This window comes from Leucopleurus acutus (assembly GCF_964270905.1).
Source record: "Leucopleurus acutus genome assembly, chromosome: 7".
Lineage (NCBI taxonomy): Eukaryota > Metazoa > Chordata > Mammalia > Artiodactyla > Delphinidae > Leucopleurus > Leucopleurus acutus.
In genome coordinates this window covers 35,772,572-35,798,333 of record NC_139150.1, presented here as the reverse complement: position 1 = coordinate 35,798,333, position 25,762 = coordinate 35,772,572, and the positions used below count along the sequence as shown (strand labels likewise).

Sequence of the window (25,762 nt, the reverse complement as noted above, 5' to 3'; positions counted from 1 at the left end):
AGTGCCACCTTCAGCTTACACATTGACCTCACCCTTGCCAAAATGAGAAAACTGCTCAGAGCCAAATAAGGTCTGGAGTTTAGTTATTAGTATTGTACTAATGTTTCTTAGTTTTGACAAATGGATTGTGGTTATATGACATTAACAATAGGGGAAACTGGGGTGAGAAGTATGTGAGAACTTTCTGTACTACCTTTGCAACTTTTCTGTAAATTTAAAATTGCTCCAAAATAAAAAGTATACATAAAAAAAGAAAAAAAAAAAAAAGCAGCCAGACTTCACTCATAATAAGAGAAAAGCCCAGTAAAACCACAGTGTATCCTTTTTGATCTGTCAGATTAGCAATGATTCGAGGGGTTGACCCTACCCTGGGTGGGCAGATGGGGAAAACAGGTCTTCTCACTTCAGGGAGGAACCTCATTGGAGAGCAAGGGCTCTATCTTTCAAAATTCACAACGCACACGCACTGATCCAGCCATTCCACTTCTGGGAGTTTATCCCGCAGGTATAGTCTCATAGAGACAAGGATGCTCACTGCAGCCTTGTTTTTTGGGTTTTTTTTAATTTACTTATTTTTATTTGGCTGCATCATGAGGCTTATGGGATATTAGTTCCCCAACCGGGGATTGAACCTGTTCCCCCTGCAGTGGAAGTGCAAAGTCCTAACCACTGGACCGCCAGGGAATTCCCACTGCAGACATTTTTGAAAAAGAAAAAGGTTGGAAGCAACCAACAGGAGCCTTGTTAAATAAGTTATGATACCCCCCCATATAATGGAATACTATGTAGCTGTTAAAAAGAATGAAGCAGCACTCTATCCATGTGGAACAATTGCCAATAAATATTTGTTATGGAAAAGAACAAAAATAGAACAATGGGAGGGGAGTTTTATGTATGTGTGTGTGTATGTGTATATATATATATACACATACACATAAATATACACATATATATGTGTGCACATATATATATATATATATATATATATATATATACACACACACATAAATACACACATATACCTTACCCTCACCAAAGTATTGTATGTAAATCTCTAAAGAATACAGAAGAAACTGCTAAGAGTGGTTGCCTCCCAGGAGGGGAACTGGGTAGCAGGGAGAGGAATCAGGAGGAGACTTACTTTTCACTGTATACATTTGATATTGTCTGAAATTTTTACCATTTGCATGTACTACCTATTAACATTTTTTGAATAAAAAAATAAAGAGTGTTGGTCAGGTAAGTGGCAATGAGCACGGGCTGCCTGGACTTGACCAGGGCCATGGCTGTGCCCATGGGCCCCTCAGGACCCCATCTGTCTTAAAGGGTGCCCTGCACACCTCTGCATCACCCAGCCTGTCTAGCATGAGTCTCCGGGCAGCGAATTCAGCAGCTGGTGGCCAGATGCATGAATGCCTGTGCCTACCTGTGTGTCTAGACCCCTGCCCCACTCCTCAGCTCAGGGAAGGACTGAGGCCCTCCTGTATCAGACCTGCAGCTGCAGACAGTGTCTGAGCTGGAAGAGATGTGGGGTATCCCCATTCATCAATTTTCAGATGGAAATTTGAAGCCTGGTGTGGGAAAAAAAACTTGCTCACTGCAGAGAAGTAAGTTGGCCCAAATCAGAGCTCAGGTTTCAGGAAAAGCAACACTTGCCATTGGGAGCAGGAAAGAAACAGGAGCCATTTCTCTGGCTCTCAATTGCTTCATTGGCAAGATGGAAATAAGAATGTCTGTCTGCCCTTTGTATCCCAAAAGTGTGAACAGGGATCAAATAAGGTCACCGGTAGGAAAGCAGTCAGGAAACTTCTGAGCACCTTACATGGACAGAATCCCCCGCTGATGTGCTGGGTAGGCCCTGAAGAAGATCTAGGATGGGGACATTTACAAACCCCTGCTAGGTTACAAGTGTTGTGCTTAGATGCTGACACAGCTTTTTAAAAAAATTTATTTATTTTATTTATTTTTATAAATAAAAAATATATTTGTATTTTTAAAAAATATATAAAATTTGGCTGCGTTAGGTCTTCATTACTGCACGTGGGCTTTCTCTAGTTGCGGCGAGTGGGAGCTACTCTTCGTTGTGGTGCCAGGGCTTCTCACTGCAGTAGCTTCTCTTATTGTGGAGCACGGGCTCTAGGTGCGCGGGCTTTAGTAGTTGTGGCACGTGGGCTCAATGGTTGTGGCTCACGGGCTCCAGAGCGCAGGCTCAGTAGTTGTGGCGCACGGGCTTAGTTGTTCCACGGCATGTGGGATCTTCTCGGACCAGGGCTCGGACTCTTGTCCCCTGCATTGGCAGGTGGATTCTTAATCACTGCACCACCAGGCAAGCCTAGCACAGCTTTTATGTTGAGCTTTGCTCCAACTCAATCAGAGACGTACTGTCATTTTTACTCTTCCTTTGTGCAGATGCAGAAACTGAGGCACAGGGAAATGAAGTGAATTTCCCATGGTCACACAATTAATAGAACTGTAACCTAGATCATGCAGCCACAAATGCTGATGCTGGAGGCTGAGCTTTTCTCAGAGATGCTGCTAGCGGTAGTGCAAACAGGCTTTGTTCCCAAGGTGCATGGGCACCGTAGCACCAGTTACCATGAAAGGCTATTGCCAATGGGCAGGGTCTCATGGCCGGTCAGCTACCTTCAGCACAACCAATTCTACCCTAGGAAGGCTGCAAAATGTGGACCACCCACTGACCCTCCTCTCCCAGCCGTCTCCTCTGCACCCAGCCCTCAGTTCCCCCTACCCAGAGCCTCCTCTGTCTTAGCTTACTCTCCCCCGGTGCTCGCCCCATCTCAGCCGAATCCACGTATTCTTCTCCAGCTCAGACCCACCATCCCCACCTCAACCGCTTCACACCCCTGTCTCCCCATTTCCTGTGACATGAACAGGATCATCTTGCCTGGTGGCTCTCTGGTCTGTCTGCAGGACGACTGAATGAATATATCTCCCAGGGACATTACCTGACGTGGGTGCAGTCCGAGGGGGGAGCTGCGGCAGAGAGGGGGGCTCTGAGGTGCCCAGATCCTCCCCAGTCTGCTGGCTGGCTCCTAGCATCCCACAGGCATTAGCTCCAATTCATTTCCCATCCTTTCCTCTCTCTCATTTTAAATGGCTACGCCCAGCCTCCAGAACATGAGCCTGGAGTTTTACCACCCAAACTTTCTTTTGAAAAGCAGAACTTCGTGGTGAGATAAAGCTGATCTTAACTCGCTTAGTTCAACTCGACTGAAGACAATGCTGAGGATTTGTGCGTTGGTTTGACATTCACACAAGCACACAAGAGCCACATCTTTGCAAGCTACTTAATACCCAAAAAGAAGGCCTAGGGATCTCTGTGTCAGGATTCAGAGTAAAATAATACGGCAAGAGAATTTTCATATTAAAATCAGAAAAGATACATGAAAGACTTTGAGAAGAATAGACGAGAGTCCAAACAAGTGTGCCTATTAGCAATTGTTGTATTAACTTTATTTATTCGTTCACTCATTCTTTCATACCTCATCACTTTCCAGAAAAGATTTACGGCAGCTCACAATGGGGCAAAAAAAAAAAAAAAAAAAATACGAGGAGGTGGGGAAAGGCAGAAAGGAAAGCAAGAGGAGAGCATAGAATGGAACCAACGATAGCCAACTGGAGCCACCGGTGAGCACGTAAGACCTGCCCAGGTGGGCCCTGCACTGCACAGGGACCCTCACATAAACCATCACACAGTCCTCGGAGGCAAGCCCTCATTACTCGCATTTTGTAGATGAAGGAAATGAGGCTTAGCAAGGCCAAGGAAGCTGCCTGAGACCACGCAGCTGACAGACGACAGAGTTGGGAATGAACCCAGGCAGTGTGGCTCCAGAGCCCACACGCTCAAACACCACACCATCCACACCATCAAAACCAAGACTGGGGCTGGAGGCTTATGAGCTTGCTACAAGGAGGGACCACAGCCAGCCCTCCTTGCTGCCACCTGGAGAAGAGGAACCTGGTGTGTTACTTCACAGAGTCCGTGAGATGCAAACTGTCCATTGCTCACAGGTTCTCACTGCTTTCAGGCTAGGAAGGGGTTCTCCCCAGGCCCTCCCTAAAGAGCAGGCTGAGAAATTGTGAATTCCTCCAGACCCAGGGATGATGAACGCAGGTTGTTTCTTAGGGTGTCCCTCATGCAGGTTCAGGCATCACCCTCAACTCACTAAAAGTAACTCTAAGGGGATCACACAGGTAGTTCAGTTACTCAATTGAATGGCCCGATCTGGGAATCATTTTAGAATAAATGGAAGACTCATCGATTATATGTTCTCCAAGCAATCATTCCTATATATTTTTTCTCTGAACCAAACTGATAATAATGAGAAGCTTTTGATTCTAACAAGTGGCAGGAGGGAAGCTCCTCTGTGCGCACAGTTCAAAGTTGACCCAGCTGGCAGCTGACACCCTCTTATGAACACTGAAGGGCCTGGTAGGAACCGGGGCTGAAGTCTCAGAGGTACGCAGAGAAGCTACCTGCCGCAGGGACAGGAATCTCCTTAGAAAATTGTTTTGGATCCACTCCAACACAGAGATATCTCGATGATGGAGACCCCACAGTTCTCCTCCACTTAGCACTGTCACAAGGGTTATGTCCCAGAAGATATCTGGGGCAGGTGTAGCCACTCCCATCTCTGTCATTAAAAAATAAAGGAAATAAAACTCCCTTTGGACAACTAGCTTTGATCAATGCCACTTCTATTACCTTCTAGGATGAAATCGATTCCAAGATAACCAAAACAAGTAGCTTGTTAAAAGGGATTGCTATTTATAAATCTGTTCAAACATGGGAAACAGGTCCTAAAAACAGTAACTTTTATTTTAGAATACTTGGCCTACAGCCGTTCTTTCAGGCAGGTTGGATCAGCTGGTCCAATTGTTTGGGCAACTCTTGAAGACAGAAGAGCCTGTTTTCAAATCCCAGTACCACCACCCAACAGCCGCGTGGCCTTGCGAAAGTTACTTAGTCATTTTGTTCCTCAGTTTCCTCATCTGTAAAATTAAGATAATAGAAGTTCCCGCCTCACAGGGCTGCTGAAGGGATTAAATGTGTTAACTGGATAACAGAAGGGGAAACCAGGTGTTGGTGATAGGTCACAGCCTCACCAGGCTCTTTGGGGTTAGAGTCCATTTTAGGATATTAGGAAGTCACTGGTGAGCTATGAGGCATCCCCAGGAGACACTTGAGACAACTTATTACCAATAGGCAAGTCCCCAACAGAATCTGAAATCCCCACAGCCCACTTTCTGTTTCTCAGATCCTAACCTCCCAAACCACAAAGAATAAATGATGTCAGCCATGCCCAGAGCCAAAACAGGAGGGAAATGGTTACCTAAATGTCCCTTCCAAAGAGGATCAGAAGCCCAGAAAAAGATAGTAGAAAGAGAATCTATAGTGCTGTCCACAGGGCAGAGATGGCACAGGATTTCTCCAGATTTATTCCATGTGCTATAATTTAACAGCCAGACGCTGTTCATAAATGAATTTGTTGAGAACAATCTGTATAAATTAATACACCTATTCCTAAAAGAGTGTCCCACAGGGGAGCAATAATCCCCTTCCCAGCAGCTCCAGACACAGCCCTATCCACCCTCCCCCCACCAATCCTCATACCACAACATCCAAAAGTGATGAGCGCTTAAGCTGAAAAGAAAAAAATCACACTGTGTAACCAAACCTACTGCATGTGTCTTGCCAATCAAATGTAATGTAAAAATTTTAAACCTTGTTGTATATCAAGTAGCATCCCTTCAGTTTCCTTATATTTTAAATGAAAATAAACACCAAGCTAGAAGGGTTTGTTACGAGAATTAAATGAGATAATACGAAGTATTGAACCATATGTACCGTCCAGATATTATAGTATTATTTACATGCCATATTATATTGCATTTTATTATATTGTACTCTGTGTGTGTGTGCACGCATGTGTGTGTGTGTGTGCGTGTGTGTTTTAAAATGGGCTTTTCAAAGTCATCAAATGTAGCCCTCATTTTCTAGCCACCTGAAACTACTGCCCCTTCCCCAGACTATACATGCACAGGACTCTGTGCTTTCACTCTTCCTCTTCTCCTTCCAGCACCCTCTTACTCAAACTCCTCCCCACCCGCTTCCTGTGCAGCCCCCTGACTATACCTCTGTAGGGATAGGAGCCTTGTCTGTATCATTCAGGCATTCTCTGAGCATGTAAATAATAAGGATAAATAACACCTATTGAGTGTTCCCATGTGCCAAGAGCCATCCAAGACGTTGCGCACATGAGCCTCCCGTTCTATCCTCACACCAACTCTGGCACACTAACATCCCCATCTTCCTCCTGTGGATGGGGAAACTGAGGCTCAGTGAGGTTGGGCAACGTGATCAAGATCACACAGCCAGTAGGTACAGGCACCAGGTTCCAGAACCAGGCGAACTCCAGAGCCCTCACTCTGAACCACCTTGCCTGTGGCCAGCCTGGGTGACCAGTGCAGTGCTGCCTGAGTTCCCAGACAAGCTGAGCATGACAGGGAGGGGCAGGCGTCCCCAAGATCCCGATCACAGGCGCTGGCGGTCCCAGCTCCTCCTGCCAGAAGGGACATTCACAAGCTCAGAAGTACCAGAGTCTGGGTTGGAATACCCTGTTCTCCCTTCAAGACAGATCTAGGGGACTGGAGAATTCCTCTGTTGTACCAAAAGGAAAATATTAATTTGCTTGTTTGTAGGGGAAGATTCTTATAACACAACCCAGAATTAATAATTTATTACGGAGGTTTCTTAGCTCCTCAGGCAGAAGTTCTAAAAGTGATACAAATTGTTTTGATTACTTTAATAGTATTTTCCCCTCAAAGCTTAAACTCATTGGCTGTGTAATCTGTAGCCAGGCAAACAGTGAAAACAGGGAACGCCTGGGAAGGAGAAAGTTCCCAGCAACTCCTGCAAATGTTCTACCACTGCGTCTGGTCCGTCTCTCATCCCTCCCACCCGGCGTCCCCGTCTCTCTTCCTCCTCTCAAACTCCCCTCCTGTCCATCCAGCCCTGGTCCCTTTCCCACCATGACCCTGTCTCTCTGCCCTGTGGAACCTCAGCTGTGACAAATGCTCCTCGATGATAATGATAATAACAACAACAACAATAGAAGTAACATTGACCCAGTGTCTATTATGAGCTGGACCCTCTGCTAAGCCCTTTTGACATTCACCTCATTTAATGTGTACAACCAAAATGACACAAGAACTGTTATTATCCCATGATATGAGAAAACTGAGGTAAAAGCAGTGGTAAAGCCAAATAGGTTTAAAATAGTAACTTTGCACACAAAGGAAGAAAAGCTAATGTTTGTCTAAGTGATAGTGCCCAGCGTGCTCAAGTCCAGGAATAAAGAAATAATCACACAGACTCTAGAGGTAAACCTCCATCACTTATTACCAGAATCTCCCCAGGCTCAAAAAAAAAAAAAAAAAAAAGTAACCTAACAGGTTGTGAAGTCACGAGCAGCTGCTTCAGAAGCCTGTGCTCTTAACCACAACACTGTACCTCCCCCAGCGGTCCCGCAGATGTGGGTCCCTGACTTCCGCCCCAGTGGAAAGCACGCCTCCCTCTTCTTGCAGCGACTTCCTAGGAGAGGCAGAGGGGTCTGCACACTCACTGTTCCCCAGCGCCAATCCCAGGCCACTGCTCCCCGACACCATCCTGCCACACCATCTCCTCCTCAGAACCCCACCAGTGGGCCCAAGCCAGTCCCTCCACACTGTTAGTGGACTGCCTGCATCCCTCCTGACAGATGACCCCTTCCTGGGGCCCTCCCACCGTCATCTTCACCTGCCCTTGACCTCACTGAGCACACCTCTTTGACTCCATTGGTCTTGATCTCCAACCCCCTGCCCAGCCCCATGGATGGCCACAGGTAAGACCTTATCCTGTCATCTGGAGGTCCACCTCCAAGTCCTCACCCGCTAAGCTCCTTCCAAGTACAGCCTCTCATCATCTTCCTTTCACACCCTCCTCCTGATGAGCCGGCTCTTGCCAGGAACCCGCAGAAATTACAACAGGTGGATAAAGTTATCTGCCCTTTTGGTGGACTGAAATGGTAATAACATCACCAATTCCCTTACCTCGACCCTGGAATGGCCATATCCTCTTAAAAGCACTGACACTGAGTTGGTCTATGTGATGGTCTTCAATAAATTCATTCTGTTATGCTTAACAGCCAAGACATCAGGAAAAGGTCAATAAATCCATCTTTTCTCCAAAATAGAAGAGAGGAAAGACAACCCCATCTGTCACAGAATGCCAAAGCTCCGAACTGGAGAGGAAACTACTGGTCATCTCTTCCAAGCCCCTCTCCAATGCTTGAAGACTTTCTTCAGCCTTCCTTCCATGAGGCCACACTGCCCAGGCCAGGCACTCCCAGTGACAGGAAACCCACAGCCAATCCACATGTGTGCAGTTCTGCCTGTTTGAAAAGTTTCCTTCGACTGGGTTGAAAGCTGCCCGTCTCTAATTTCCTCTAGGTCCTGGGTCTGCCCCCTGGAGCCACAAATAAGTCTTCTCCTCCTTGGGAACCCCTCTGAGATAAGATTACACTCTCGTATATCCAGTGAGTTTTCCCTTCTCCAGGCAAGTTCCACTTCCTCCACAAGTACCTCACAAGACAGGTTTAAGGGATGGGGAAGCAGGGTGGTGTAAGTGGGGGCAGGATAAATGGTGGTTCAAAGCACAGGCCCTGGACTCTGACTGCCTGGCTTCAGGATCTGGCTCCAAATGTTTCTACCTATGGGTCTTGGGACAAGTTGTCCTCTCTCCACTCAGTTTTCTCACCTGTAAAATGGGAATAATTCCACACCACCCACTTCATAAAGCATAGAGTAAGGAGCTACATAAAGATTTCAGCACAGTTTCCTGGCACATACTAAGTGCTTAGTAAATGTTAGAGGTGTAGTCACTTCCCCAACCTGGTCACCTCCTCTGGTCATCTTCCAATTAGTCAACATCGTTCTTAAGGGGAGGCACTCACCTGGAATCCCACATCACAGGTGTGGCCTGACCAACACAGAAGAGTTCACATTCACTGGCAGCTATGTCTAAGTTCACAGACAACTAAAACCCCTAGATTTTTCTCACCAGTGCTTCTGTTAATCTTCATGTCCACTTGCCATGGTTTTCTGAAATTTTACTTTTATAACTAGGAGGTTATTATTTATGAAACCACTGAACCATTCCTATGCCGAGGTCTACTCACTCTTACTATAGCTAGAACTATTCACCCATAGCCATACATACAAGTCTAGAAACTCTTCTATCACTAGTTAACGCTGGTTCCCTGAGACACAGATTAGGCAAGAAGTAGGAAGAGGGTCTTTCACCTCTACTTAGCATGATTCTGTATTGTTCGAATTGTTTTGCAACACATATGTGTTACTTCTGCTTTACCAAATTGGAATTTAATCTTCTGCTCTTTTTCTAACTTCTTGAGTTGAATGCTAACTCATTACTCTTTTATCCTCTATTTTAAATTAATGCATTTAAAGCTATGCATTTCCCTCTAAGTACCACTTTAGCTTTATTGCACAAGTTTTTATAGGTAGTGCTGTTTTTTGTTTTTGGTTGTTCAGTTCTAATATTTTGTAATTTCAATTAGGATTTCTTTTTTGACCTACGGATTTTTTCAGAAAATTAATTTTGTTTTTTAACTTTCAAACATAGAGAAGATTGGAAGCCGTAATTTGCTTTAGACTATTAATTTGTAATTTTAATGCACTGCGATCAAGAACATGGTCTATCATGTGGATTTGGTGCATTGCTGAGATTCGCTTTCACAACCAACACACAGTCCATCTCTGTAAGTGTTCTTCCATGTGTTTGAGAAGCACCTGTACTCTCGAATTGTTGGCTTTCATTTGTCTATTTGATCAAGCTTGTTAATTTTGTTGTGCAAAACTTACAAATGTCCTTGCCAATTTTTTGTCAGCTTGATATATCCATTAATAAGAGGGGTATGTTAAAGTCTCCAAAAAATATTATGGGATTTTTTCCCTTTGTTCATTGACAATTTTTGCTTTAAATATTTTGAGATTCTGTTGCTTAGTATATACAGGTTCAAGATTGCTATATCATTTTCTTCTTATCATTGAGTAATTATCCTTTTTGTCTTTGAGGATACATTGGGCCTTAATTTCATCTGAGAGTGATATTACTCTATCATATTTTATTTAGTTTTCCTATCTCCTTACTCGCAACCTTTCAGTACCATTTTGTTTTAGGTCAATTCCTATAAACAGCATATTTCTGAGTTTTGGTTATTTTTTATAACCTCTGTATTATCTAACAAATTCAGTCTTATATTTATTGGGACTACTCAAATGTTTTTATTTCTACCATCTACTATCTAATTTTGTATTTTTAACTGACCACGCTTTTTCTTTGCTTCTTTCTTCCTCTCCCCTGTCTTCTCTTGGGCTTACTGAGTACTCTATATATCTCTTTGCCTCTTATGGTTCCGAAGTTATACATTCCACTACTATGCCTTTAATGATGACCCTTAATTTGCTCACCTGCATCCCTGACATACCCAAATTCACAGTTGATCAATATATCTATCCTCCACCTGAGTAATACAAGGATCTTAGAATTTTTAACTCAGAGCAGCCTACCCCCAATCTTATATATTATTATTGTCTTTTTTTAGTTCGTTTTTAAATCCCCCAAACTAGTCATTATGTTTATAATCAATAGTTATTTAAATTATCCTTTGTTTATCAGTTATTTGGTTACCATTGCTTCTTAAATTCCATTCTTTCCTTCTGTATTTCATATCCTTCTCATAGGCAACATACAGTTGGATCTTGTGGTTTGTTTTTTTTAATGCACTCTTTTAATGGATACACTTAGACCATTAACATTGAAAGCAATTATTAATATAGTTGGATTAATATCTAGTATGTTTGTAAATGTTTTCTATTTATTGAACTTGTTCTTTATTTCTTTTTTCCCTGTTTTTTTTCTTCTTTCTCTGGATTTAATTAAATATGCCATATGATTCCATTTTATCTGCTTAGCACTACTGAACCATACACTTAAATATGGTTAAGAGGGTAATTTTTACATTATGTGTTTTTTATCACAATTTTAAAAAGATTTTTAAGTCAAAAAAAATAGTTTTAGTGGTCACCCTAGAGTTTTCAGTGTACATTTATAATTAATCTAAATTCACCTTCAAATAACATTGTACTTCTTAAATTGTAGGACAGTTACCTTCTAACAGAGTATGCCCAATTCCCCCTTCCTGTCCCTTGTGACATTACTGTCATTCATTTCACTTATCCATATGTAATAACCATATGGATACATTTTTACTTTAAACAGTTTCCTTTTAGATCAATTAAAAATAAGAAAAATCAAAGAATTTTTATCTTTATTTATTCCTTCTCTGACTCCCCTCCTTTTTATTTTTTGTAGATCTGAATTTCTGACCTATATCATTTTCCTTCTCCCTAAAAAAAATTTTTTTTAACATTTCTTGCAAGACAGGTCTGCTAGTCATGAATTCACTCCATTTCTGTTTGACAGAAAGTCTTCATTTTTCCTTCATTTTGGGGGTACAATTTTCCAAGATATCGAGTTCTAGGTTGGTGGGGTTTTCCTTTCAGTGCTTTAAATATTTCACTCCACTCTCTTCCTGTTTACATGGTTTCTGACATGAAATCCACTGTGACTCTTATCCTTGTTCTTCTTTACGTAAGGTGTTTTTCCCCCTCCAGCTTCTTTCAAGGTTTTTCTCTGTCTTAGGTTTTCTGATGTTTGAATACAATATGTGTAGGTTTAAATATTTTGATATTTACACCTACTGCTTGGCATTTTCTGAATTTCCCACATCTGTGGTTTGATTATCTGACTGAATTTTGGAAAGTTCTTGGCCATTACTACTTGAAATATTTCTTCTTCATTCTCTTTTCTCCCTCTGATATTCCAATTATGCATGTTATTCCTCTCAAAATTATCCCATAATTCTTGGATTGTGTTCTGTTCTGGTTTTTGGTTTGTGCCTTTGCTTTTTCTTTTTCTTTTTTTATTTTTATTGGGGTATAGTTGTTTTACAATGTTGTGTTAGTTTCTACTGTACAGTGAAGTGAATCAGCCATATGTATACATATATCTCCTCTTTTTTGGATTTCCTTCCCATTTAGGTCACTACAGAGCACTACATAGAGTTCCCTGTGCTATACAGCAGGTTCTAATTAGTCATCTATATTATACATATTAGTGTATATGTGTCAATCCCAATCTCCTGACTCATCCCACCCCTGCCTTTGCTTTTTCATTCTTTTTTTTTTTCTTTTGCATTTCATTTTGGGAAGTTTCTTTTGAAATGTTTTCAAGTTTACTGACTCCTTACTTGACTGTGTCCAATCTATGGATGAACCCATCAAAGGGCTTCTTTATTTTTGTCACTGTATTTTTTTAAATTTCTAGCATCTTTTTAATTCTTTCTTAGCGTTTCCATCTCTCTGTTTACAGTGTCAATCTGTTCTTCCATGCTGTCTACTTTTTCCAGTAGAGCCCTAAACATATCAATCATATTTATTTTAAATTCCCTGTCTAATAATTCTCAAATCTCTGTCATAGCTGAGTCCGGTTCTGATGCTTACTTTGTCTCTTCAGACTGTGTTTTTTTCTTGCCTAACTTTTTTTGAAAGCTGGACACCATGTACAGACAGGGTACAGAAACTGAGGTAAATAGGCCTTTAGTATGAGGTTTTATGTTAATCTGGCAGATCTCAGCTGTAACTCTCTGTATTCTCCTGTCTTTCCAGATTTTGCTGTAGCTGTTTGCCCTGCAACCTTAATTCTCTGATGGGTCGAGAATAGTTGTTGTTCAGTTTGCTCAGCTTTATTTCTTGTTGCAAATATGGGAGTGATGACTCCCAAGTTCTTTATACATCAGAGCCAAAACTGGAAGTCTCTCATATCCTTCTTACTGAAGTACATTGTTTAGCAGCTCAGCAAGAGTGTGTAAGTGGTAAACTCTCCTTTGTCTTAAAATGTTTTTATTTTCCTTTGTTATTAAATGATCATTTACCTGAGGATATATCAATTGTTATTATCTCTTAACATTTGAAGACATTTTCTATTGTCTTCTGACTTCTATTGATGCTTTAAAAAGTAACCTGTCAATCTAAAAGTTATACTTTCTCTCTGGTTGCTTTTAATTTTCTCTTTGTCTTTGATGTTCTTCAATTTTACTACAGCTTTGCCTAGATGTGCATTTATTGTTATTCAACTTGTGTGGGATTTAGTATGCTTCCTCAATCTAATGACGTGTCTTGCAACAGTTCTATAAGTTCCTTAACTGTTATTTTTTCGAATGTTGCCTCATCTCTGTTTTTTCTATTTACTTTTCCAGAGCAACTATTAGATGTATATTGGACCTTCTCATGAAATAGTGTTTTAGCTCTTACCCTCTCTTTCATATTTCCCAACTCTTTAGATTTCTATACTGCATTCCTGACAAATTCCTCAGCTCTGTCTCCCAAATCGCTAATTTTCTATTCAGCTGTGTCTTACCCTGTTATTTAACCCATCAATTGCATTTTTAACTTTGATGACAAAATTTTTTATTTTTAGAGAATTTATTTGGTTCTTTTCCTAATCTGCTTATTCCTTTTTCATGTTGTTTTGTTCTTTTTTAATGTTTCTAGTCCTTTTTTCATCTCTTTAGTCATTTTATTGTCTCTTTCAGATTGCCTGGTATTTTAGGTTCTTGGAGTACCAATTTTCCTGGTTATGTCTCCTGACTTGCCCTTCTGTGGTTTGCAATTTTTTAATTGTGAGCTTATCTTCAGTAATTAACATTAACTCTGTAGGCACATTGTACGTAATGGACTGTGAAAGTATCCAGATGAGAACTTTTCATGTGCTTCTGCTCAGCACCTCAAGAATTTCACTGACATGAGCCCAGTTTTTATATTAATTTCTCTTCTTGGGTTTCTTGTGAGTAATATAAAGTGAGATGCAACACCTGTATGTGCCATAGTTGGATTTCAACTTGTCATAGGAAACTTTGGTTCTCCCCTGAGTCTCATACAGAATCAAGTTTCCTTGCTGCTTCCCTCAGCCTACTGTTCATTTCATGGAAAGTATGGTCCTTCCAGGTTTCAAGTTTTTAGCAAGAGTTTCAGTTTCAACTCCCATATTACATAGGTCTAAGAGTGTATCTTCTGTCTTAACACCAGCATCAAAACTCCAGCCCCTGTTCACTAGGAACAATATCCTGGGCCGCTGGGACATTAGCTTATGCATGTAGAATTCTGGCTCTGAGTTCCTTCTGAATTTCCAGTGCCAGAGGATTTCTCTCTCTTTATTTAAACCTCAAAGACATATATATATATATATATATATATATATATATATATATTTAGGTATTTAGATATATTTTTTTTTCATTGTTATACTTGATCCAGTATTTCTATTATTTAAGATGGGATAGGTCAGACCTTGTTATCGGAACCAAAAATTCTACGGAGGTTTTTTTGGTTTTTGTAATTTACAAAATAATGTTTGCACTTTTTTTTTTTTTTTTTTGCTGTACGCGGGCCTCTCACTGTTGTGGCCTCTCCCTTTGCGGAGCACAGGCTCCAGATGCACAGGCTCAGTGGCCATGGCTCACGGGCCCAGTCGCTCCGCGGCATGTGGGATCTTCCCGGACCGGGGCACAAACCCATGTCCCCTAGCATCGGTAGGCGGACTCTCAACCACTGCACCACCAGGAAAGCCCAATGTTTGCATTTTTTTAAAGAGCTTTGTGAATAGCCAAATTCCTTAAGCCAAACTTGTGGTGCACTCTCAAGACAAATAAGCTGTAGGACTGGAATTACCTATTCTGCTAGCGTTTTTGTCTTTCTTTATTGCAAGTATTGGTTAGCATTGTTTAGGGGGAAATATCTCTACCCAAAAATCAGTTTTCACATAGTACCTTTGGCTACATCTATTGCTGTTACTTAATGCCACACAGCACAGTACAGGTGGTCAATGTCACTGACGTGGCACCTCTGTAAAAGTTTCTTGGATGAATGAATGAATAAATGAATGAAAGAACAACCCAGCAAGGTGCCGGCAGCTCTCTGACAATTCACTTGTAATCTTTAAACCCCACATATACAGAATTTGCCTGTCATCTAAAAGAGTGGAACAGACAGAAAAAAAAAATGTAAACAAGTCAAAATAAAAATAAGAGATGAGGGAACATATATATATGTATAACTGATTCACTTTGTTATAAAGCAGAAACTAACACACCATTGTAAAGCAATTATACCCCAATAAAGATGTTAAAAAAAAACTTTAATGAAAGCCATAAAAAAAAAATAAGAGATGAATTCCCAATTTGTTTTAGCTCTCACAGAGTGTTAGAGCTAGAATGGGTCTCAAGGATGACCCAGGCTAATCCCCCACCCCAAATGCAGAAACCATGACCCAGAGGGAAGTGACTAGCCCAAGAGCCATTATGAAAGCCCAGCGGTCCATCCCATGCTTTTACACTATGGCAACTTCCTCAGTGTTCCCTCAAACATTTCCCAGTCTTGCAAAACAGGCATGATTTTTCTTGGGCAGAAAATTGGGCATCTTCAGGCAAGATCCTCAGAGCAAAGCTGAGATCCCACATAGTCCATGTAATTTTCACCCTTGGGTCACTTTGAGATGATGACAGTAGAAGGATAAGGGACAGTATGGCTGGTATAGAGGCACCCAGTACCTCTAGAGATCTAGGAAGCAAGAATTCCAGCATAAGACTTGTCATTATCTCATTTCAAAGGCAAGATGATATCCAAGTTAAATCTCGCTTAAGCATCTCAGTGTTCAGGATTCTAGCCCCTCTCATCCTGGGAAGAACTGGGTAGAGAATTCTTGCCCTTCTCCTGCCACTACCACTCTCTCCACCCTCCTCTAGCTCCTCTCATGGGCGCTGCCATGGACTGGAGAGAAGGTCAGCCCCAGACAGGGCAGGCAACGATTTCCAGGGATGCAGTGACATTGTCTGCACCTTGGCAATAGCCTACCAACACTCCAAGTCTCCTCACAGCAGCCAGAATAATCTTCTAATCCATATTGGATTAGATCCTGCTAGTCCCTGGATTAAAATCTTGCAGAGGCTTCTCCTTACTTTCACGATAAAACCCAAGCCCCTGGCCCTGGTCCGCAAGTCCCCTCACAGCCGTCCCCCACCACCTCCCTGACTGTACCACATACCACATACCATGCTTACCCACGGGACATCTCTTGGTTACTTTCCAGCCTCAGGTCTTCATTCAGGCTGTTCCTTCTGCCTGGGACACTGTTCCCACCACCCTTCCCTATCTTGAGCTCAAAGGCGCCATCCTCAGATAGACATTCCTGACCTCCCATCTAAATGAGGTCCCACTTTTTACTCTCAGCACACCCTGCTCTGTCTCTTCACAGCACCCATCATGTTCTGTAGTTACTGGTAATGATAAACTGTTTTTACTGGCATAATTCTTTTGCTAAAATCTGTCTCCAGGACTTCCCTGGTGGCACAGTGGTTAAGAATCTGCCTGCCAATGCAGGGACACGGGTTCAAGCCCTGGTCCAGGAAGATCCCCCATGCCGCGGAGCAACTAAGCCCGTGCACCACAACTACTGAGCCTGCGCTCTAGAGCCCGCGAGCCACAACTACTGAGCCCACGTACCACAACTACTGAAGCCCGTGTGCCTAGAGCCCATGCTCTGCAACAAGAGAAGCCACTGCAATGAGAAGCCCACACACTGCAAGGAAGAGTAGCCCCCGCTCACCGCAACTGGAGAAAGCCTGCACGCAGCAACGAGGACCCAATGCAGCCAATAAATAAATAAATAAGTTTACTAAAAAAAAGAATCTGTCTCCATTGCTATTGCGTAAATTCTAGGAACCACATCTTTGTTGCTGCTGTGTCCTCAGCACTTAGCGCAGTACTTGGCACAGAGCAGGTACTCCATAAATATTTGCTGAATGAAATCAGTCACTCAGATGTCTACACCTGCAGGGGTCAGGGAGCTGACTCCAGAGAACTGTCTACACCCACAAAAGGCAGGAAGCAGGGAATGTGGCAGTCTTACTAGGTACATCATTTGGGGCATGTTACTTTAATCTGTCTCTGCCTCAGTTTCCTCATCTGCCACATGAAGATTATACTGCATATACTCTACCTCATAGGGTTGCTGGGAGCAAGAATGCTATGTGAAAGTTTATCGGGGGGGTTTTTTGTTTGTTTTTTTTTTCGCCGTACGCGGGCCTCTCACTGTTGTGGCCTCTCCCTTTGCGGAGCACAGGCTATGGACGCGCAGGCTCAGCAGCCATGGCTCACGGGCCCAGCCGCTCCGCGGCATGTGGGATCTTCCCGGACTGGGGCACGAACCCGTGTCCCCTGCATCGGCAGGCGGACTCTCAACCACTGCGCCACCAGGGAAGCCCTCGGGGTTTTTAAATTAGTAATTCCTCTACCTTCAATTATGCCTCACACTCTGCCAGTCCCCTTGCAGGCAGTGGCACCTGCTGGCAGGACACTGTTTAATCCTCCGCTCCACTCCCTACTCCCGAGGCGTCTGGCCGTGAACTCCTGGGCAGAGGATGCTGGTACTGTGTGTGGGCCCTGAGGCTGGCACCAGCCACTGGTATCTAGACTTCTGGACCTGGTGTCTTCACCAGAAAACCCAGCCCTGCTCTGTGCACTGGAGGAGCTGGACTCATCATTGGCCTCCCAAGACCTTGTAGCCTCCAGCCCTTCACTGCTCAGAGCCATGGCCCCTGTGACCCAGGCCTCTCTGTCTACCCTAGTGAGGATCCCTGAGGGGAAGCCGCCCTTCAGTGTCCCTGCCATGCTGCAGCATAAAAGGTCTTCTCCTTTTGTTGCCTCCCCTACTGCTTCCCCTCTTCCCAGTGGACCTTCTCACTCTTCTTACCTTAGAATCATTCTTTCAGGTTGGAAGGACCTTGACTTTTAGCTAATCAAGCCTTCCATGGATTCTTTTTTTTTTTAATTGGGGTATAGTTGATTTACAATGTTGCTTTAGTTTCATGTGTACAGCACAGTGATTCAGTTATACATATATTTATATCCACCCTTTTTTTAGATTCTTTCCCATATAGGTCATTACATAGTATTGAGTAGAGTTCCCTGTGCTATACAGTAGGTCCTTATTAGTTATCTATTTTATATATATTAGTGTGTATATATCCATCCCAATCTCCCATCTCTGTGGATTCTTAAACTTTTAATACAGCATATACGAAAAAGGATAGATTCTCCTTATATTCCTCCAGTGACGGGAAGCTCACTACTTCCCAAGGAAGCCCACTCCACTGTAAGAAAGCTTGGGCTATTAGAAAGTTCTCTTAGCTTGTTTCCTTCCCTGCTCACACCCCCAAGTCTTCCCTTCTTCATACCAAACAGCCCTAATTTCTCCAGTCATCCCTCCTAGGTAAGATTTTTTTCTTTTTTTTGCGGTACGCGGGCCTCTCACTGTTGTGGCCTCTCCTGTTGTGGAGCACGGGCTCCGGGCACACAGGCTCAGCGGCCATGGCTCATGGGCCCAGCCATTCCGTGGCACGTGGGATCCTCCCGGACTGGGGTACGAACCTGTGTCCCCTACATCGGCAGGCGGGCTCTCAACCACTGCGCCACCAGGGAAGCCCCTAGGTAAGATTTTTAATCACCTCTTCTGAGCAAACTCTATTTTGTCTGCAGTGGAGGAGCCTGGCCCTGAGCACAGCCCTACGAGGAGAAGGGCAGAGAGAGAGGAGCACAGCTAGCACAGAGTAGAAGGGGACAGTCACTGCCCCGACTTCGGTTCATACCTCCAGAGACCACCTTGGTTTGCGGGCAGACCCAGCACTTCCTAATTCATGCACAGCTCCCAGGGTGAGCCGACTGGACCCTCAGGGTGTAGCTGTAGGACACTGCCCACCCAGAAGAATCGGTGGACAGCCTGATTGTGCTACAACTGGGGGTAACCCAGTGGCTACCAGCCTGGACTCTGGACCTGGCTTCCGACTTGGCTCCACACTTACTGTGCCCTGTGGCTGAGTCATTGCACTGATCTCACCAAGCCTCAGTCGTCCTGTCTGCACAGTGGGGATAATAGGAGCTCTGTGACTTTGTAATGAGATGGGGCTAGAAGCGTTCTCCTCAGAACGGAGCCAGGCCCATGGTAAGAAATGAATACACAGTCGCTACAACGATTACTACAGTAATGATTAGAACACAGTGCGTTTATGAACTCAGACAAGAGGTAAGTCAGTGCAGGCTAAGTGGGTCAATGAAGGCCTCCCAGGGCAGGCAGGACTCCTGCTGGGGCTGGACTGCATAGATTTAGAAATAGACTGAAAGAATGTTCCGTTTGGAGAAACAGTGAGCAGGAGTTTGGAGTGAGAACAACAACAACAAGAAAGTAATAATAACCGCAGTCCCTGCCACCCTGCATGCTCAGAGCCATCCCTGGGGTTCCCGTGCCCACGCATACACACAGGCATGCACGCACACACATGCACACGCCAGCCCATCGTCTGTGGCCCCCTCGGACAGGAGGAGCCCAGCCCATGTGGCGTAGTGAGGGGTTAGGCCCGGCTTCAGCCAGAGCATCTTGTAGGCAAGCAGAGGGCTGTGGGAGTGGTGAAGGGTCATGCGGGAGATGAAGAGCTGGGATTGAGGTTTTGAGCAGTGGGAAACCACGAGGAGCTAGTATGTGAGGATGAGCTTCAGGAAGAGAAAGCCAACAGTGCAGCAGGGACAGGACAAGAGGCAGGAGCCCCACTGAAGGTTGCTTCCAGGAGAGCAGACTAGTCCAGGCTACAGACTCGGGGCCCTTCAGGGCAACTGCCCCCAAAGCAAAGCCAAACCTCCTCACCTCCACATTCCAGCCCTCTGGGGTTTAGGGTCCTCCTGCTTCTCCAGCCCCTCTGTCTCTGACTTTCTTTCACTCAGCCCATATTCCAACCACCTAGACCAGCCTGCAGTTCCCTGCTGTACTTGCACTCCTCCACGCCTTCATCCGTGCCGCTCCTTCTGCCTAGAATGCCCTCTCCAACCAACTCTACCTTCTCCACAGAGCTGGATTCTGCCCATCCCTCAAGGCACAGCACGAATGACACCTCCTCCAGGAAGCCTTCCCCCATTCTTAGCCTGGCACACCTGACTCCTCGCTCCCTTCTCTCCCTACCCTCTCTCCTGGAGCTCCCTGAAGAAGGAAAGCATGTCTACCACCTCATCTTTTTCCCCACAGTCCCCAGCCCTTTTTCTGACTCAGGGAGGGTTCAAGCCATCTCTGATGACCAAGCTCAATCATGCTCAGAAACACAAACCAGCCCCTTCCCAGGAGGAGGACGCCCACAAGAGTAGGCAATGCTCAGCCCCAGGCCCACCAGCCTGGAGAAATGCCACCGTTCAGAGGGCAAAGCAGCTTATGAGAGCAGGAGGCATTTCTGGTGACTTCTCTGTTAGACAAGGGACAGGATTTCTCCCAGTTTAACCTTCCATGACCTTTGAACTTCCTGGGAGGTCAGCAGCACGTCCCCCTTCCCCAGCTGTCTTTCTGTCTCTGGCCCGATGGGAGGGAGGGCCCTGGGCCTGTTCCATTTTGTGTCCGTATTGATCTGTTGGCAGCAATGGGCTGGATAATTAGCCAGGAATTAGGGTTTCTATTACAGCCAGGAGGCTGCTCCAGCTGATTTATCACCTGAATAATTTACTGTGATTGAAAGGAAATTAAAATGAACTCCATTTGACAACTGTGAGCTTTTATGGGCTTTAGTGAAGGCTCAAAAGCCAGATTAATAGCCTAGTGTTGGTTAATAGTCTGCCGAGAGTAAATACGGCAGGCTGTGCTTGGTGGCGGTCTTCCTGGTGGCCAGAGGAGGGACCAGCTCCTGCCAGGAGCTCAGCACCCACCACAGTGTCAATGCGACTTTTACTGAAACAGATGCCACTGTTCGAAACACACGCACGCATACCACCCACCGTTGTTTCCTTTTTTTTTTTTTCTCTTCTCCTCCAAGGTGATTTTTACTCACTCCACATGTAGGGAAAACAGAATTGCTTTTTCAATAACCATTTTGAAAAGGAAGTGTTTCATTGCCCCAGGAGTGTGTATATATTAACCCCTTCCACCCAGGGACAAGGGTTTACTAAGTTCCCACATAAAAGGGAGAAGCCTGGAACTTCCCTGGTGGCGCAGTGGTTAAGAATCCGCCTGCCAGTGCAGGGGACACGGGTTCAAGCCCTGGTCCGGGAAGATCCCACATGCCGCAGAGCAACTAAGCCCGTGCGCCACAACTACTGAGCCTGCGCTCTAGAGCCTGCGAGCCACAACTACTGAGCCTGCGTGTCACAACTACTGAAGCCCATGAGCCTAGAGCCCGTGCTCCGCAACAAGAGAAGCCACCGCAGTAAGAAGCCCGCACACAGCAACGAAGAGTAGCCCCCACTCGCCACAACTAGAAAAAGCCTGAGCACAGCAATGAAGACCCAATGTAGCCAATAAATAAATAAATTTATTTAAAAAAGGGAGAAGCCTGGGCCCACCCACCCAGGGCAGATCTCGGCAGGAAAAGCAGCCAGGTGAGGGTGGGCTCTGAGCTCGTGGAAGTGACAGGTGGGACTCCAGCCTGGCCCTGAAGAGGAATGTTCTTCCCTTGGGCAGCTAGGGGTGGGTGATTAAGGAGGACTTGACCACCCAAGCCTATGGCAAGAATCTGAGGGTTCTACAATGACCAGCGGACTCTAGCTGCAAAAGGCCAGTTCTGAAAGCCAGCCAGTCAGAAAACTGGCCCCTAGAATTGTTTGGGGACATGGAGGCCCATGTAACCATCTTGCACAAGATGGACAAAAGATCTTGAGGTCAGATTCCAGCTCTGCATCCTCGACGAGTCCCCTTTGGGCCTGAAAATGGGGTGAACAGTCTGGGAAAAAATGTCCCAATCTGTAAAATGGAGCTCACAAATCTTGCTTAACCTGTGTAGCAGGCATTTACATGGAGAGTCCGATGAGAGGATGGATGTGAAAGCCCTTAGAAAACTGTACAGGATCACTGCCGCTATTGTTAGGCTATTGCTGTGCTGCTGTTGTCACCACCACAATTACTACTGTCCCAGATAGGGCAACGGAGGTCCAGAGAAAAAGTGACTTGCCCCGCCCGGCAGAAGCCGGTCTCAAGTCAAACTCCCCCACCTCCAAGGCCAGCACACGATCTTTCTTCCCCACAAACTGCCACTAGACCTTGGAGACCAGATGTTCACAAATGGAAGAGAGGTCAGTATCAGCAGACAGAGCTCTGAGCCCCTTCCTGGCACCGCCGCCATGCACTCTGGGCTCACAAGGCAAGGCCGCCAGCGGGCACGAGGGGCTCAAGGAACCCGTACCCTTGACGCATCCCTTACCAGCCTGTGGCCCCTTGCTCGGCCGACATTCGTCCAAAGTGACTGGGAGTGGGGAGCAAGGGTATGTCATTCATAGTCCAGTGCCTGCGTGTGTGCCCGGCAGCCCCGTGGCCTCACCTCCCATCTCTCCTCATTACACCCCATTACGGGGAGGTGAAGCTGATTAACCAGAAAGCACTGAGTCAGTCATTATCCTATCGGCAGGCCCTGCCTCAGAACCCACACGGTCAGACAGGCCCTCGGCGTGTCCGCGTCATTCTGAAGGACACTGCATGGCCACACTGCTAGAAACAGAGTTTGTGATTCAGGTCTCCTCCCCTGAGGCCCATCTCTACATGGGCCTAATGACCTGTCCCCTAATGTCGCCTCCCGCATGACTTCTCCCTGTGCTCCCAGCAGAGGCAACATCTCCATTCATCAGGGTCCATAGAACCTTCTCCCTCACCTTGCAGCTTCTGAATCCATGTCACACTGCACCTGTGTGGCTGGAGGCTGAGCTGATGCCTGATTCATCCTGCTCTCCCTGCCCTGGGTGCCGGCACCGTGCCAGGCTCACAGCCAGCAGGTAAGAAATACGCGGGATAAATGAGCATCTGAGCAAGTGAGTGAATGGATACCTGGATGGACTCGTCACATACGAAGCCCTATAGTCTGCCCAGGCTTCCAGGGCCTTCCACGCTGGATGAACTATGATTAGACTCTGAGTTTCCATGAGAATCACATGAAACACACGGAAACACAATCCCTAACACCTAATGTCTGAATTAAGTAAATAAGGGCTTAATAGAAATGCCAGAGGTTTTGTGCAGAGGTATGGCCCTCGCTTGCTGGGTGACCTCAGACAAACCCTATCCTTTCTCTGGACCTCTAGAAAATGAGGGGGTTGATAGCTTGCTTCTTTAGTCCCTGCTGGCTCTAAAATTCTGTAATATTGTCAAAGGTTTGCAGGTAACTTTTCTCCCAGATTCTGGAGGGAAATGTAGGCCTCATCCAAGGAAGGTTCCGGGTTGAGTTTCTTTTCTTTCTCCTCCTGGGTCAGATGGAATGTGGCTTCGGCCATCTCTCCGAAGGGCTCTGAGTGGGAGAGGCTGCCTGTGATGGAAACAGACTCCCTGAAGCCCAGGAACTAGAGCGTGTGAGATCAGCTCTTACCAGCACATATGACTATGTCATTCCCAGAGGAGGTGTCACTCAACTTGCAGGAGAAAGACTGAAATCCTGAGCACAGTCTACGAGACCAGGCCCAGCTCCCCAAAATCTCCTCCCACCCTCCCCAGCCCATTCCCTGAAGCCCAGCCACACTTTCTTTCCATTCCTCACTCCTGCCACACTCCCCCTGACCTCAGGACCTTTGCACTCGCTATTCCCTCTGCCAGGCACGTTCTCCCCACCACATCCCTTCGGGGCTCAGCATAAGCCATTGTGGCCTCCAGGCTGGCTCAGCATCTGCTTTATACCTTTAGAGCACCTCAGACATCCCCTCCTCAGTGCCTAGTACATCTGTGATCCGTGACCCTTTGAGTAATCCTTCTTTATTGTGATTCTTCTACACGTCTGTAGGCTCCCTGAGGGCAGGTCCAAGCCTGTCTTGTTCACTCATGTACCTAGTGACTGGCTCCGTGCCTTGCACATAATAAACACTCATCAGTGTTTGTTAAGTGAATACATGACTTGCTGGGTGGCCTCAGACAAGTCTCTTTACCTCTCTGGGCCTCAGTTTCCCCATCTGAAAACAAAGTAGCTAGATGGTCTGTGAGAGCCCTCATAGGAACTGCACAGAGACAGCCAGACTATCATAGGATGGTGGTCCCTGAGGCCTTGCTCACTCCTCCCCGTCCAAGGTCCCCTCCAGTACCTATTCTCTCCACAGGAGCCTGTGCTGCAGCCTATACTGTTTTGAGTGGCTCTTTGGGAAAACTTCAGAAGCATCATCTAATTAGCCTGTAGAGGAAGCTCAGCAGGCCAGTCCTCCCCACCAGGACCAGCCAGCAAGTGCTGGGGAAAGTTACTACTCACAGGCCTCTGTGACTCACCCACCAGGTGGGAGCTCTCGGCAGGCAGGAGCCAAGTCTGAGCCGCCCGTGCCTGCGAGGTATACAGCCCAAAGCCTGTCACAGACGGGGCACCAGGAAACAGTCTCCTGAATCGAATCTGGTACTGGAGGGACCTTATCCAGGCCCCAAGAGCCTCTCACTGGGCAGAGCCTTTCTGATGTCATCTCTGCAGCCACAGGCAGTGACTGCTTCTCGGCCCAGGTTAGAGCAGGGAGCAGCTCAGCAAGGGATCATCCTGCTTCCTTCCCTCTCTTGCAAATGACCCAGCTGCGAGTTTGTCCAATGAGACACTTCCTTATTTCCAGACTCTTGGATTCAGTTCTAAAAGCATGACAGGACAACGTGACGAGAAGGCTGACAGTAGGGGACACACCAGTGTCATCATAACCTGGTTTATGGCCAGACGGTGCTTACATATTTCCACCTGCACCCTGACTGACAGGATAATGACCCAAGACCACCTCAAGTGGCCCAGAAGATCATTACACCACCCTGTGCAAAGAGCCCTGGGAAAAGACACCACCCCACAGCAGTGGCAGAGCAGCCAGACACGGCACAACCCCCCGCCGGCCAGAGAGAGGAGGCACCAGGGCAAGCAATTGAAGAAGCCCCAGACACACGCTCCAGACCTCGTGGGATGCTGCCACTGGCCAGGTTTGGCGGAGAACGAGAAACCCGGCTCTGAGTAGAAGCTGGCACTCTCACCCACTCCCCACTGAATGCCTTTGGGTGGGTCACCCAGGCCTGCGTGAGGGTGGCAGGTGTGGAGGCAGCGAGTCGGGGGCATACCTGCTCGGGCTTGATGGGCTCTGCAGTGGTGAAGATGTCCGAGTAGTGCTGCCTCTCAAACACGCGGTCCAGCACCTCCAGCTGCTGCTGCGTGAACAGGTCTCCCCGCATCTGCTTCCGGAGGAAATCTCTGCCCGTCAGTGAGTGACCGTTCGGCACAGGAGACTCCTGAATACCTTTGATGAGCATGAGAGAGGAGGGGTGAGTGCAGGTCACGCAAGCTGCTGGGGAAGATATGTCAGCCCCTGGATTGGGAAGAGGGCCTGAGAGACCCACGAGCCCAGCTCCTCCCCTGATGAGAGAGGAAACAAACAGGGGCTCAGACGCGGGGGTCTTTGGCCAAGGTTGTCCTGCTGGTTAGGCCAGAGCCAGCTTCCCGCTGTCACAGGCCGGGCCCTGCATGAAGCATGTGTCATTGTATCTAATCCTCACAATGAACCCTATGTAGATGGCATTATTTCCCCCATTTTTCAGATAAGAAAATTGAGGCCTAGAGAG

General features: G+C 45.9%; 1 protein-coding gene across 8 annotated transcripts in view; it reads right to left on the bottom strand.

The window, feature by feature from the left end:
- The window catches only part of PAX5 (paired box 5), a gene marked incomplete at both ends in the record, with an annotated part of 184,727 nt that overhangs the window by 95,447 nt on the left and 63,518 nt on the right, over positions 1 to 25,762 (bottom strand). For all 8 annotated transcript variants that reach the window (XM_082843227.1, XM_082843229.1, XM_082843230.1 and 5 more), the window contains one exon: positions 25,265 to 25,440. In XM_082843227.1, the coding sequence (XP_082699353.1) occupies positions 25,265 to 25,440 (176 nt within the window). The remainder of the gene's footprint in view (positions 1 to 25,264; positions 25,441 to 25,762) is intronic.